This window comes from Aptenodytes forsteri, unplaced genomic scaffold, assembly GCF_000699145.1.
Source record: "Aptenodytes forsteri isolate BGI_AS27 unplaced genomic scaffold, ASM69914v1 Scaffold255, whole genome shotgun sequence".
Classification (NCBI taxonomy): domain Eukaryota; kingdom Metazoa; phylum Chordata; class Aves; order Sphenisciformes; family Spheniscidae; genus Aptenodytes; species Aptenodytes forsteri.
The window spans coordinates 9,188,931-9,203,747 of NW_008794888.1; the positions used below are offsets into that span (position 1 = coordinate 9,188,931).

The window sequence follows — 14,817 nt, forward strand, 5'->3', positions numbered from 1 at the left end:
GGTAGCGCCGCCCTCCGCCTTCCCCGGGGGAGCGGGGAAAAGCCGCCTGGGGGGAAGGGGAAGGGGAAGTACCCCCGGGGTACGCGGGTCCCTCTGTCACGGGCGGCGCTTTTCCAGGTTTCAGTCGCACGTGGGCGCTCCTGGGGTGTCCTGCGTGGGCTTCTCAGAGGCTGCTGGGGGGGGTGGTGGGGTGCGGCTGGGAGGTGCCGAGCCAGGTGAGTAGAAAAGCTGCCGTTCGTCCTCAGGAAACGCCGTCCTTTCCCGTTCTCCCCTCCCCTCCCCAGCTGGGTGTTTCGCCGTCTCAGCGCAGAAAAGCGTCTTCTTTTTACAGCTGCTCGTTTTCTGGGTTGTCGAAGTGGCTCATAGGTTTCCCACTAAGTGACACGCAGGTAGATTTTTAGACTCTGTTAATTCTAACGTGACCTGTTGGGCCTTTGTATCTGTATCTCCTTCCTCGCCTCTTCACCCCACCCCCCAAAAAGCTGCGATGCTCTGGGGGGGGTTCAGGATGGTGTGGAAAGGGGGGACTTTAGTCTGGTTCGTCTGAGAGCAACTACATGTGTGTGTGTATAAAATCTGCTTAGTGTTCCAAAATACAAAGGGCATTTGCAAAGGCTGATAGAGCAGGAGCTGTTCCCGATGTATATTTGAGTGACAGCTGGAACTGTTCTGCTGTTTCTGAGGTTTGGGTTGTAGCTAGCCTGGTTTCTTGCTTTCAGTCCGAATTTGTTTAACACGTTTGACACAATGTTTCTGGGCCAACCCGTTTCCTCCAGGGCATGAGGACAGTACTGCAGATCTAGATGCCAAATGTCCTCTTTCTGCTCCCCCATCTCCATTTTTAGACTTACTGGTGAAACTACTGGAATAAACAGTTTCTCCCATTAACTATTTGACTTAAAAGCTATTTTTTCAAGTCAATTAATATCTCCTGAGAGGAAGCAACCATTCTGACTTTCCTGGAAACCCTTGAGAGGAATTTGGGAAGGGGAGGAATCTGGCAGGCCACCCCCTGAAGGCGAATAGAAGAAGAAACCTCACAGGTGCTGTTTTATTCATGTGCAGAGCTGGCTGGCTGTTATCAGCCTGATGACGTTCACCAGCACACGCGTGCTGGAGCTGGAGGCCTGGGATTTCTCCGGCCTCTGAGAGGGTATGTGTTTAGCAACGCACAACGCCTGCGGTTTGACCTCTGCTGGCAAGTGCAACTTCCACCTATTTAGAAATCTGGCAGTGCTAAAAATTAGAACTGCTAATTGGTTAATTTACACAAGCATAGACTCATTTTTCTAAGCTGAGTAAACCCGTGGCTGGGGGGGGGGGGGGTTTTTTGGGGGGGGGTTTTCAGGGGTTGCTTTCCAGCATTTATAGTAGAGACCTGCGCCTGGCTCAGTGTATTTTCCCTTGATTTTTAATTCCAGGGGAGAGCTGGTTCTGGAACTTGCAGAGTCTGATATTTGGAATAGTTAAAGTAAAAAAAAAAAAAAGAGAGAGAGAAAAAAGCTCAGCTTATAATTCTTGTAATACCAAAAATAATGAATACATGCTTAATAGGTTAGGAGTTAACTCATGATAATAGACCTGTCAGTTTGTCATCAATTACAAGCATAATAAAGAAAGTCAATAAAGGTTTAGATTAATAAAGGTTTACAGCAGAATAATATAATGCCAATTAACAGAAGGATTGTTAGGGGGATAAATAGCACTTGTCAGATGTCACACAGTTAGACTACAGTTTTATTTGATAATGGTTGTAGTTCTGCAGTGTGAGTGTGCTTAAATGGCTGTTTGGCTTACTACAGCATCTCGTCGTGTTTGAGTCGGTACCACATTTTTACGAAGAAACTAGAATGATTCTTCCCCAGCAGACTAAAAAGGGATAAACGATGACTCTTGCAACTATGGAAGAGAGGATTATTCATTGCGACAGAGTTCTGGCTAGACTTTGTAGCATCAAGATTTTTTAGCCTTATATTTATTTATTTATTCCAAGACGTAAGAAAAACTGTTAACGCTATTAACAAACTATATTGAACTATAAAAATATTAAATGATAAATAAACTATATAAACTAATAACTAATTAATAAAAAAGCAAAAATACTATTAATTACTACAAGTTCACAGGTGACAGAGTAGCTAATGAGGCTTGGTGAGTGCAGCTGTATTGCCGTGGGTGGTTTAAGCTGGTGCTGCTGCCAACAGAAGCTGTATTGCTTGTTGTGCCTCCTCCCTCGTGCCAGCGGAAGTGGGAGACGACTTTTTCTCCCGCAGCCTGCTGGCTGATCCTTTGTAATTACTCTTGCATCGTCAGTTGAGGTAGAGTGATGAAAACAGAGAGCCAGTGAAAACAGGGAAAGGATTTGCACCAGGCTGAGCAATCCGTCCTACCAAAGAGAAGGGTAAGGGGTGGCCTGAGCTCCGTTAATGAAACTACGGGATAGCTGGAAGTTCGATGGAGGGCAGTTTCCTGTACCAGTCAGTGGTATTTAAAACTTATCTTGCACAGTGCCTTTCCTCTGTTCTCCGGTGACTTACAATACCTCTTGGCTAAACCTGTTTTCATGGAGGTTTTCATCTAACCTGTTTTACTGTGGGGCAGCCACCTACCCACAGACAACAGCTGTTTCATGGTGCCGGCTTCTCTGTGGTCTCTCCCTGCGCTGAGCATGAGACTGTGTTTAGCTGCGGGATCAGCACTTTCAGTCGTAGCCTTTATTCAGCTGTGGGGAAGGGAAGGAAAACCAGCAGAGGCTCAGGCCGGCAGCCTCCAGAACAGGGTTAGAGGATCTCTCTCTTTTGGCTTCCTCTGCTCGCTGTCCAAAATGGAGTTTGAAAACTGCTCAGAAAGCTGTTCAGGGCAGCGTGTGCTGCAGCCTGCTGTTAGCTGACACGAGTCTGAGAGACAGGTAGGGTCTCCGGAGGCTGAAAGTCAACTTGGTGTGTCTTTGCTCGTGAAACACGTTGTGTCAAGTTTGGCAAAGCATCAGTGGTGATATCCAAGGATGCACGAGGACAGTTTGAAGTTGGGAGATTGTGTGTGTCGTTGGGCACTGTTGTCTGAAACTTTACAGTAAAGATTTTTTTTTTTTGTCACAGGTTCCTTTGGCAGAAGCCGAAATGCAAATTTATTCCTTACTCTGTCCCCAGCTGCCAGGTGATGGCTTACACGACTGAGGCAGAGACCATAGTTTGAGGATGGTGTTCAAAGGGCAGCTGTCAGTGAGCTTCACACATTTCTTTCATTCTGGCTGCCACACGGAGCACTTTCACCTTCCGCTTCCTGAAGCTTTTATTTTTAAGTGCCCCCCCCTTTTTTTTTTTAACAGAAATGATGTTTTGTTAATTGAAAGAAGTTTTTTAAACACACTTAAGTGACTCCTGGTAGGGCTTGTTTGATAAAAATCATTCATCACAGCTTTCAGATTTAGCTTCTGTGGATCTTGTTTAAATAAGCTTCTGTACATCAAGATGCAGGAGAGCCTGTCAGGCTGATCTTCTGCCTTCCTTGGGTCATGACCAGAATTTCTGAGAAGGCTGCAGTTCAGAAGTACTGGTTTGATTAGTTCTGTCAGGCCCTGGTACTGCAGGTGCAGTGTGGCTGTAGCTCGTATCAATAAATGGGAGGTGGCAGTGGGTGGTACGTAGACAAGAGACCATTTCTCTGCAGAGGTATAACATATATTGGACAGGCTGAAACCCAGTTTCTTCAGATACATCGCTTGAAAGCAGGAAATGCAGTTTCCTGAAGGGATGTTGCACTTCATCTAACCTAACTCTGATCGACAAGAAAAAAATATTGTAAGATTTTAAAATGGAGAAAGGAAAGCTGCTTTTCCTTTGAGTGTACGAGTCGTTTGGCAGCACTGCTTGGTGTGTGTGTGCTTTCTTTGGGGCCAGCTGCTGTGTGCAGTGCTGTTCTGTTCCTTGTGATCCGGTTGTTGCTTTTTCTTCTAATCCACCGCATTAGGGCACTCTCCAGAACATCTTGTTTCTCTCTTTATAACACCTGTACAGCCCAACTGGCTGCCCCTTTCTCTTACTCCGTCCACACAGCTGAAACTAAAAATGTCCCGTTATCAGCTCGTGCCTGCTCTCTGGTGCGTCCTTCCTCCTGCAGTGCCACCCCTAGCCCTGCCACTCCAGACTGCTGCTGCGTGGGTGGGCTTGTAGCATGGGGCTTTAACCGTGTTGCTGCTCCTGCTGGCTCTCTCCCCCAGGATCGGTTGCCGTAGCCTCAGCCCTTCTACATTTACAGACCCTCGAACGAAATTGCCCCTCAGCTACCTCAGATGACGTCTGTTTGCTCTTACGCTACGCTGTTTTCAGCCTTTCCCCATCTCCACTTGTCATCTCTCCTTCAGCACTGCTTGTTTGTCGCCCTGCTCGGCGCGTTGCCGGGCTCCTTTGCTCATAGGTTCATTCCATAGACAAACACCACGTTGACCCTTTTGTTCCTCCGTTCTTGCCTCCATCCGCTTGTATCCCCCGTTGCCTCTTGGTCTGTAGGTTGCGTGACCTTTCCAGTGTTCTCTTCTGTCAGTGCCCATTACAGAATGGGTTCTTCATCCATGACGTAAGTTTTATAGCAGCAGTTATTAGTCATGATTAGCAGTGATTCTTAAATAACGCTGGGGTGTCTTGTCCCAGGCTCAAACCTAAGGACTAGAGCAGATTAGACAGCCCAGAACTCGGGAGTATTTCTCATCTAGCGGTGTGACTCATGGTGTGACAATGAGTATTTCTTAGATTGATTGCGAATGTCAGTAGAGTATCGTGGACAACAAAGGAGCATAAATAGCGCTGTCTACACTAGAAAACTCTCTGTTTACAAAACCCTGTTCTCTGTCAAGTACTGAATGTTGCGCTGTTTCTTTTTCAGTACCAAAGAAATGTCAGAAGGCTCGTGAGCACTTTGGTACAGTGAGAACACAGCTGGAATCTCTGAAGACCAAGTTTCCTGCTGATCAGTATTACAGGTGTGCAGGATCACATGCAGCCAGACACGGATATGGGAATTCTCTGGGTGTATTTGGCATCATTACTTTGGAAGAATGATTTAAATGTTTACGGGCCCAATGCTTCTTTCTGTTTGAAAAGTAAATCATGGTAGAGAAGCGTGAGGTTTTTATCAGCATAGATAAAAAATGCTGTTGCTCAAACACTATTTATAACTTTTCACTAAAAATATGCAGTATTTAATTCTTTTTCTAGAAACTTTTTTAAAAAAGAAGAAGGAAAGGTTAAGAAGTTGATGTTCTATTGGAGCTGCCCCGGTTTCTGGGAGCAGAGCATTTGTTGCTCCATTAATTTCAGTTAAGTTAGGTTTGGGGCATTTCTGAAAACAGAGCTCTAAATCTGTCGTGAAATGGCTGTTTGATACTGCAGGTACTAAATGAAGTCGTCACCTCTGTGTTTTGTTTGCTGCCAGAAGGGGACAGTGTCTAGCAAGAACATGTCAAAGAACAAGAATCTTGTCAGCTCAGGTCTGCTGAGGGAAGATGGGAGGGAAAGCCCTGGTTGTCTCGCGGGCACGACAACCTGAAAAACTCCGTGAACTGAGTAGGTGTGTGAGAGGTGCGAGCAAATGCCAGCGTCCAGCGTAGTATCCTGGGGGTGAAGTTCTGGAGTACCAAGGAGGTGACTTTGGCTTATTAAAACGACACCAGCTTAAAAATACTGCCAAGTGCTGCAAGTAAAGGTGGAAGACATAATGTATATGTAATGTATGCTTGTTGCCTAACTCTCCAGTAATAGATGTTACTTATTTATACCTTGACTTGGTGTTTTCTTCAACAGATTTCATGAGCACTGGAGGTTTGTGCTTCAGCGGTTGGTGTTTCTGGCAGCGTTTGTAGTCTACTTGGAGTCAGAAACGTTAGTGACCCGAGAAGCGGTTGCAGAAATACTTGGGAGTAAGTTAATGTTGTAACTGAAGAGAAAAAGCTTGTGACGTTTTTATATGTTGCAGCTTTCAGAGGTACAGGGAAACAGCAGAACTTCATTTCTTGCCAAGAAATAGGTTCCAAAATTTATCTGGTATTTGATTTTATTATATGAACAACAAATTCTTTTAGAAGGTGAAAATCGGCAAACCTGATGTGAACAAAAGTATTTATTCATTAATAAGTTCTTCATCAATGAAGATTATTCATTCAAATTGCGTAAATCTACCAAAAGAATAATACAAAGATGAGAGCTTATTTTTCTCACTTTTTGCTTTTGGTGTTTAAAAAGTGTGGAAAACAGATTAAATTCTTATGCTGTAAGAGAATTGTGTCCTCCCAGAGCAAAGGATTTGAAGGAAAAAAAAAAATCAGGGAAATATTTTTCTAAAAAAGGACTGCAGACCCCTCTCCTGTGTATTGATGTAAATTCAGTTATTCTGTTGGATCAGTTATAACCTGTTGCACGTCCAGCTGAGGATGTAGGAGATGCTAAATCAAAACGCTGAGAAGAGGCAGTAATTACATCACGTACAGGAAAAGGCTGACTTCTATTTTGTAATAATATTTCATAAATGTGATATTTCAAATTAGCTCCAGGGAACAAATGCAATTTCAACTCGCTGGTTTTGCTCATGTTCAGTACCGCCTGATTACCGCTCTGTTTTTCATCTTAGTTGAAGCTGATCGAGAGCGGGGCTTTCACCTCGACATTGAAGACTATCTTTCTGGTGTATTAATTCTCGCCAGTGAGCTGGTAAGGAAGATATTCATGCATATCTTGGATTGAAACTGACCTTAAAAAAAAAAAAAAAAAAAAGTCAATGTGTTTTCTAACTTTCCTAAGTTGTTCCTGGAAGTTATGATGCACAACACCTTGATCTGAAATTCTAGCAAACTGCCCCTCTGTATGCCAGAGTTGTTCCTCACAGATATTTTAAGATTTAAACTGGTGACTTGATTGAAAGTCCAGGATCATGGTCAACAAAAAGGTAGAACTAAGTACAAAGAATCTAACTGCCTGGAACAAAACTGCTTCATTTGGTAAAGTAACCGATGGAAACAGTGACATGATTTGGGTGGGTTCCTCTGCTGATGTTCTCCTGTGTGTCTTCCTCTCGTAGGCCAGACTGGCAGTGAACAGTGTCACGGCTGGTGACTATTCTCGCCCTCTCCGCATCTCAACTTTTATCAACGAGCTGGATTCCGGCTTCCGTCTCCTCAACCTGAAGAATGACTCCCTGAGGAAACGTTACGATGGCCTGAAATATGATGTCAAGAAAATTGAGGAAGTGGTTTATGACTTGTCGATCAGAGGACTCAATAAGGAGGCAGCAGTTGGTGCGGGTGGAGAGAAATGAAAGATGCTCATTTTAACAGCATCATTGATTACCTCAGATGGTTGCCAATTTAGGAAGCATGCTAGCGAAGCCTTCCTACAGTAGTTTAGAAGAACTGCAGCTGAAAGCTGCTCTCTATTTTCTTACAAAAGGCGTAGTACGGGTGTTAGATCTCAAAATGTTTTGTAGAATCATGTCTAGATTAGGGCAGGAGGCTCTCTGTTTCCAGCGGAATTCCTCTGTCAAAACACACGGTGCCGTTCTGTGCACAGCAGCGGTCGTAGTCAGTAACTCCCATGAGCTGAAATTCCCATTAGTTCTGTAGTGTTGCTTCGCTGCTCCGGCAGTGATGTGCTTCAGCTGCCTCTGCTCACACACCTCGCGAGACGTGTGCACAGCGCGCAGCTCAGTGCAGGTACATGTGACGTTTTAAAAACCACAGCGTGTAAATATCTATACATTTTTTTTAAGACACTGATTTTTTTTTTTGCCTTTTTGTTTCTTAAATTTTCACCTATGTCAGTAAGTTGAACAGATTTGCATAACTGTTTATTAACCAGACCTTTTAAAATGGCTTCTGTTAATGTATCCCCCTTAATTGAGAAATTAGTGAAAATATTCCTGAGAATTTCTCCATTGGAACTGGTGTATTGCACCCGGGCACATCTCTCTCTCTCTCTCTATTTTGTTTTTTCCTTTCCTCCAAGATTTCCCTTACCAGGGAGAGCAAGGTTTTCTCAAGCATCTGCTTTCACTGGCTGGTATTTGTTTTACTGACATGAGTAAATGTTGAGTTTTAATACGATCATTTGCCTTGAGAACTCGGTGTAACCAATTTATTTTTTTTAACTACCAAGGTTTCCGAATAGAGAAGTGTTAACTGATAAACTGGAGGTAGCGTCTGAGTTCTAACAACCTCTATAGGCCACAACTGTACCTGCGTCCTGGGATTAAAAAAAACCCCACACCAAAACTATAGTTCATGCAGTAAAATGTTTGCATCTTCAGAAAAGGGGAAATTGCTAGTTTCAGATACTTTGCATGCAAGATGTTTGCAAACACCAACAGCCCCTCTCATTTGTGTAAATGGACAGACTCGTACCTCCCAGGGCGTGCGTTCTCCTGTCCTAAATGACTTTGAGTTTTGCCATTCTTCTCCTACTTCTGGTGGTGCAGTCAGGTTAAGGAGAAAAACAGACTTAGGAGGAGGAGTATTTCCAGAGGATGAACACGAGCAGTCAAGTTTATGTGGGGTTTGTTAGTGTTTCATTTTGTTAGCAAAGATTTGCCACTGTTTCAGTTAGGTTTTTGTTTATTGGAAGAAAATGGTTTCTGGGTTATTCTGGCCAATAAAAGCTGTTCTTTGATTTTGGCCATTTGGTAACTCTGCCTGTTGTCTGATTATCTGTTGTTAATTGCTTCCCTTCCTGGGAGCCTACTCTGAAATACCATCATTTAAGTTCAGCCTTCAGCTGTACTTGGACAATAATAGGGTTCCTCACTTTGGCTGTACGCTGTTCAATGGCGCACTCTTACGTGCTGGCGAGTGGAGCCCGAGTCAAGCTGCAAACAGATTTCACAGGCTTTTTTTTTTTTTTTAAAACTTTTAATTTTGACCTATTTCACCAAGTAAAACAGGAGAGGTATGGAGGAGTTTGTCATTACCAAATCCAAGATGTGGCAAGATTCATCTTCAGAGCATCTCATAATCTTTAATGTTTGTCCTCATCCTTTGTATCTTATGTCACATAATGTAGGGAGATGGTAATAGCCCTCTTTCACAGCTGAAGAAAGTGAGGGTGTCATGTCCTGAGCCCTGTGGCAATGAGACCAGCTTTCAAAGTAGTTCTTTGTTCTTGTCGTATGCCGCCGTTTGCTTCTTTCTCACTTTAACCTTGTGGAGGTGGGAGGAAGGAAGAAGCTTAAGCCAGTTCTACCGCCAAAACCAGAGACTCGTGAAACAACACCCTAAGGCTCCGAGACAGCCGTGCAGACCAAGGTCGCACAGAAAACGTGGGAGCAGAGAAATTAGAGAAAGGTTTCCTGAGCGTCAGTCTGATGTCTCTCGGGGTGGAGGAGCCCTGGCATGTGGGACTGGGCTGTGAGGCCACGTGGCAGGGCAGGTTTCTGGTTTGTTAAGGCTTTGTGCTGGCTTGTGTCCCAGGTGCTCCGGTTGCATTTGGTCACGCAAAAGGTCTGCTTCCTGACGTGGGATCCCATGTGCCTAACACAGCTTTTCACTAGATCTGAGATCTGCCAGCTCTTGCATCTTACATGGTTTCCGAGAGCTGGTGGAGATACAACAGCACCATGCCACAGGTGCAGATACTGTGGGAGGGACAACTGGAAGAGCAAGTCTCTCACTTAGGGTTTACAAAGTCTGCAAGGTGTGGGATACTTCGAAGTGCCTGAGAAAGAGACACTCCGGTGTTGTGTTCCTGGAGGGTGTTTAGCAAACACCTCGCTCTTTCCTGTTCCTAGGTTTTGGGAGAGCCTAGCATCTTCCTCTGGAAAAGCATCATTTGCAAGAGCCAGGCTGCATAGTGCATTCCCAAGCCAGATCTGGGGAAGGGAAAAGAAAACGGCAGACTTTCTCCCTAGGCTGCAGCAGGGCAAGTTGGGGACATGCTTTTTGTGGCTTCCTCTGCGCAGAGGTAGCCTGTAGGACCTTGTGGCCTTGATTGTGAATCTGCACATTACTGTGGTCCTACATGGTAAGTTGTGTTTCTGTCCCAGAGCTGGGAGCAGAGGGAAGAAGGGAAGACCCAGAAGGACTTGAGTAGGGGGGTCTCTCTTCTCTGAGCCTTCCCTTTCCCAGGTGTAACGGGAGCGGGTTAGCCAGCGGGGAATGGCAGTGAGAGACAGAGCTCTGAGGACTGCAGACGCTTGATGGCTCATGATGAATCAGACGCACTTGAACACTGAACAAATAACTCCTGTTGGTACTGAATGGACTGCGGCAGCGTGTGCTGGCAGCTGGGAGGGGAGTGAGTCAGCGCAGGAGCGCTGGAGAGTCTGACTCAACAGCCAGCACTGCTGCTCTCTGAGCCTCTTCAGCCTGAAGTGTGTTCCAGGGAGCGCTCCCTTGGATCATCTTTGTATTCACTCACTGGTTTGGTTTTTTTCCCCCATCTTGATGTCATTTCTGTGGGTTTTCTTTATTGCAGTAAAAAGGGCACTTAAATGGTTGATTACCTGCTCTTTATTTATAGCACTGCCTGTTCCACCCCTGCAGATCAGTGAAAGTGCTGACCTGAAACCGTTTGGGAAATAGGGGTGAAGAGAGCTCCGTGGCACAGGATGCAGAGTAGACCTTGGGGCTGGCTGTTGGACTGAGCTCTGTCTGCTGGAATTGATTAACTGCAGCCCGAGACCAGCAACCTCTTTAAAGTGGCACTTGTTAAAGGACACGTTATCACCTCCAGACTGCCCTTTTCTAGTGCCAGCACACGTTTTTGTGCAGTGAACTGGATCAAGGAACTGATCTAGCTGAAACAATCCTTACTCTTCAGTGGTGTTTGCTCCCAGTCCAGTTCACTGCACAGTCCCACGCACACTGTACCAGTGCGTGGAGGGAGGCTTCTTCCTCTCCCCGTGGTGCCAGATTTAAGTGTTCACTGAGCTGTAACACTACGTGGTAAATTGTCTGATTTTCTTGCAGTAATTTAACTGCTTCCAGTTCCATTAGGATTGCCAAGGATTTTCTCTTTGGGAAAATAATTTGCCTTCGTTTCACTGCAAAGTGATGACTTCTGTGCTATAGAGCCTTACTCGCATTTTTCAGCTGACAAGGTCATTGCACACCAAGGCAATTAACGAGAGCAGAAAGTGAATATGGATGACTCCTGGGGTCTGTGCATGGATATTGACCCGTTACTCATCAGCAGTCCATCTTCCCTCATTAAAGTACCGTCTGTTGCTGGATACTGTGGTGCAACTGTACTAAGGTGTGTGTAGGGGCTGTTCAGAGAGCCTCCTGCCTGCTGAATTCGTGGAGTGTCATTAAGCAAGCGTTTGATTTTGAAAGGAATAATCCTTCACGGTAGGTATCTCCGGTATGCGTGTTGTGGGTCAGGCATGAATTACTTGAAGATGGGTGTCTCCTTGCAGGTTTCTCTGCCTCTCTGTCTATTGTCACTTCAAACTGTGGCACTTCTGGCTTGCACTGGTTAGCATCACTGGAGGATTGCCCTGCCCAAGGGGAAAATGGCTGTCCTAAAACCAGTCCTTTCTTGAAAGAAGGGGGAATACACTCCTTGTCTGAATGCTTGTTCACCTGCACGTTCACACTATGGGTGTACAAACATCTAACCTGCTTCTGCTGGGGAAAATGTAAGAGCCTGAGCACTGCAAGGGCGCTGTCTGCTCCCCGGGAAGCCTGCTGGCTCCCATCCCGGTAGGGAGAGCTGTCTGGCTGCCTCTGGGTCTGCACTGGGGCCAGTGCAGCTCTCGCAGGCTTCTCTGAAGTCTGATGACCACCACAGCCTGTTGGAGACTTCAACAGGGACTGCAGAAAGCCTAAAGGGAAGAAAAAGCCTGAGATTTCAGCCCCTGTGAAACGGTCCAGGGCTATAAAGGCCTCGTGCTCTTTGCATGTTTTGGTTACCCCAGGCATCAGTCACAGGATCTGCTCTGTGACTTTCTTGTGACCTCCGGGCTTCCCACTCTCATCCGCCAGCCCTCCCCACAACACCCAGGGAGACATTTGATGCAGGTCCTCCCGAGGATGTGACTATGGCACTGCAAGGGAGGTTCCTGTGCTAGGAGGGAAGGGTTCAAAACCACCTGGGGCTCCACTGCTGCTGAAACAAAGGGTTCCTTTGCCTGCTCCTACACAGAGCACCTTCCCTGGGAGGGCTGTTTGCAGTCTGGGTCTTTTCACCTGCAGCTGAGATCATTTCTCAGGGATGCAAAGCCTGCGCTGGTGGAGATTGCACTGGGGCAGGATTTGAGCTGGAGAGTTGCAAATTATCATTGCATTCATCCCTGCTAATGGACCTAGAGCCTAATGCCAGCTTTTCAACTTTCTCCAGCTGTGTAACTGCTCCCAGTCAAGCCTGGGCAGAGACCACTGCTGGAGAATTCTCTGCCTGTGTTCCGATTCCTCGTTAGGGTTCTTCACTCTCTGTTGAAGAGGACCCTCTATGTTCCTATCACTCAACTTTTCCACCCATGTTGTAGAAAGGTTTCCCTTAGGGGGATCACCTTCAGCTTCCTGAGGGAGATGTCTTTTTTCCTAATGAGTGCCCTTGGGCCTTGCCTGGAGTTTTTGGACTGTGCAGTGTTATTGTCAAAACTTTGATTTGATTTCTTTTTAATTACTTGTACCTGTCTCTAGTCAATATGGATATTCTGCAGCAGCCTCTGTGAGAAATGAGGCAGTTCCTTTGTCTGCCTGATTGGTAAGACTTTTTGCTCTGTCATGTTCCACTGTAGTGACAGAAGGTCACTCAACAGTGACAGTGAGATCTTTGAACATTTATCTGATCTCCGTCAGGAGGACAGTTTCCTCCACTGCTTTTGGTTCCAGGTTTTTCCAATTTCAAGTCAGAGAATGTCAGCCTAATTCCAGCTTAATCTCACCTGGTTCCCCAGCATACATTTAAGAGGAGACACGGCTGATATCATGAAAAGAGAGTTACTACAGCTGCCTCATCCATGAGCCCTGAAGGGGTATCTTTGACGTGGTACTAGAAGATTTGAATTATCTTCCCTTTGAGGATGTCAGGGACAAGCAAGAGAGTGTAAGATTCGCCAGAATCTCCTGCTGGAGATCTGCCTTCCCGAGACTGTAGCTCCATAATAGATTCACATGCGTTGAATGACTGAAGTTCCCCAAGGCAGGAGATTTGAGATTATCTCGGAGCTTTTTTCCAGGATTTGGGATGTGCTGAGGTCTCAGTCTCCAATGGCAGCTACAATAGCTTCTTGCTGCCAGACCAAAGCTGGTGCTCCCTTTCAGATGTGTTCCTGATCACATAGTGGAGACCCATGCTGAACGCCCCTTCCCCATCCTCGCTTCTGTTAAGGACAACCAGGAATGTACAAGAACACCGTAAAAGAGAAGATCTCTGTTCACTAAAGCAGAAGTCTCTGCCCTCTAAAGTATTTGCTCTTCATCTCCCCGTGTTTTTTTCAGGCTTTCCCACCCAGGCTGCTGACTCTTAAAGTAGCTATTCCTTCTTTCCTTGGGACCTGATGGGGCTCTTCGTCCAGTGTTGTGTCGTCTTGTGTGTCTGCCTTGAGCTCAAATCTACATGGACTCTGTGATGAAGACTGTCTGTTGTTTTCCTGGTAGATGACCGGCAAGGCTCATTCCAAATTCTTGTAACGGTCATCTATGAGTTCTGATAAACCAAGGGAGTAATCTGACTTTCTCTTTTTTTCCCCCAAACATAGTAGTTCCAGAGAGGCCTGCTTGTACTAGCAGGGTAAGTTCAGCGGGCAGGAGTCTTGAAAAGTAATCTTCATATTGTCAGTCATGACTTCTGAGAGGCATAAAAATATTACGGAGCCCTAGGATGGCCAGTTTGGAACAAATAATTGCTGTCTTGGCTTATAGACAACCCTGTTCCCAAGTACCCTGGGTTATAATAGCATTTTGTCAGGTTTGTTAATCAGAAATGGAAAAATACAGCACAGCTAATCTCCAGGGCTGCCAAATAAGGTGTGTACATGTGATACTGAAAGACCTGGAACTTCCCAGGAGAGGGGTCATCCAGTTCAGAAAGGTGCCTGGGGATTACAGAAACCTACTGCCTTGTCAGTGTGCTGACACTCCCTGCCCTTCCTGTGCAGGCTGACCCCACAGCACGAGCGCTCGTGGGGCCACGGAGATTGTCCTGTACTTGTGCTCCCTTTCAACACCTGTAATTTAAAGGCAGGCAAGCAGCTGAGTACACACCGCATACATAAAAGATAAATAACATTGGAAGCACAACCTCTGTCTAGTTTGACAGGTTCAACAATCGGGCTGTCGCTTCCTGTAGCAGGCTGTCCCAGATCAAAGAGCTTGTACTGTTCCCTGGCCGCAGGTTTTTAGGACAGGGCTACAGCACCAAGTACACATCCTGCTCATAACTCAACACCCGGCGATTATTTATGGACCTTCTTTTGGGGAGAGTTTGCCTGGTTCAGAGGAAATAGGCCATGATTACTAGGAGCCTGGCACGCAGGTGTTTCCTGTGATACCTAGAAAAACCATGCATCTGACAAATTGAACAATCACCCAAACGCAAGATTGATGCTAAATATCAGAGCTTTTACATATACTTATTGTTCTCTAACCTTTTTGAACAGCCAGGGTGACTGACGGTATCTTGATTTAAAGATATGACTGTACAAACAGTCCACGGCTGGTTTTGAGCGTGAATTGGTGTGGAGAAAATCACTGTGCTGGAAAGTAATTGAAAACTTTCCAGAAAGCAGCAAATTTCTGTGGCTGTGAAAGCCACTCGCTGTTTGGATAAATTAAGCTATGAGGCTTACTGTACTTACACCTTCCCTTATCAAAACTGCCACTGGCGGGGGGGA

The 14,817-nt window shown here is 45.8% G+C and overlaps 2 protein-coding genes across 2 annotated transcripts in view; one reads left to right on the forward strand and one right to left on the reverse strand.

The window, feature by feature from the left end:
- The window catches only part of NIFK (nucleolar protein interacting with the FHA domain of MKI67), an 8,908-nt gene extending 6,277 nt beyond the window's left edge, over positions 1-2,631 (reverse strand). Inside the window, 1 exon segment of the mRNA XM_009275045.2 lies at positions 2,610-2,631. Coding sequence (XP_009273320.2) covers positions 2,610-2,631 — 22 coding nt within the window.
- Positions 2,632-3,119: 488 nt separating this feature from the next.
- On the forward strand, positions 3,120-8,666 carry TSN (translin). Its single transcript, XM_019470917.1, has 5 exons — positions 3,120-3,156; positions 4,816-4,978; positions 5,799-5,914; positions 6,622-6,701; positions 7,069-8,666. Exons 1-5 carry the CDS (start codon positions 3,120-3,122, stop codon positions 7,303-7,305), a joined length of 633 nt encoding a protein of 210 aa, XP_019326462.1. The 3' UTR covers positions 7,306-8,666.
- The last annotated feature ends 6,151 nt before the right edge of the window (positions 8,667-14,817 follow it).

Bases quoted from the DNA above. Each gene is read 5' to 3' on its own strand.
- TSN (XM_019470917.1), top strand. From the start codon at position 3,120: ATGCAAATTTATTCCTTACTCTGTCCCCAGCTGCCAG. The intron at 3,157-4,815 runs GTGATGGCTTAC...TGTCTACACTAG, and splicing joins ACTCTGTCCCCAGCTGCCAG to AAAACTCTCTGTTTACAAAA. The intron at 5,915-6,621 runs GTAAGTTAATGT...TTTTCATCTTAG, and splicing joins GGTTGCAGAAATACTTGGGA to TTGAAGCTGATCGAGAGCGG.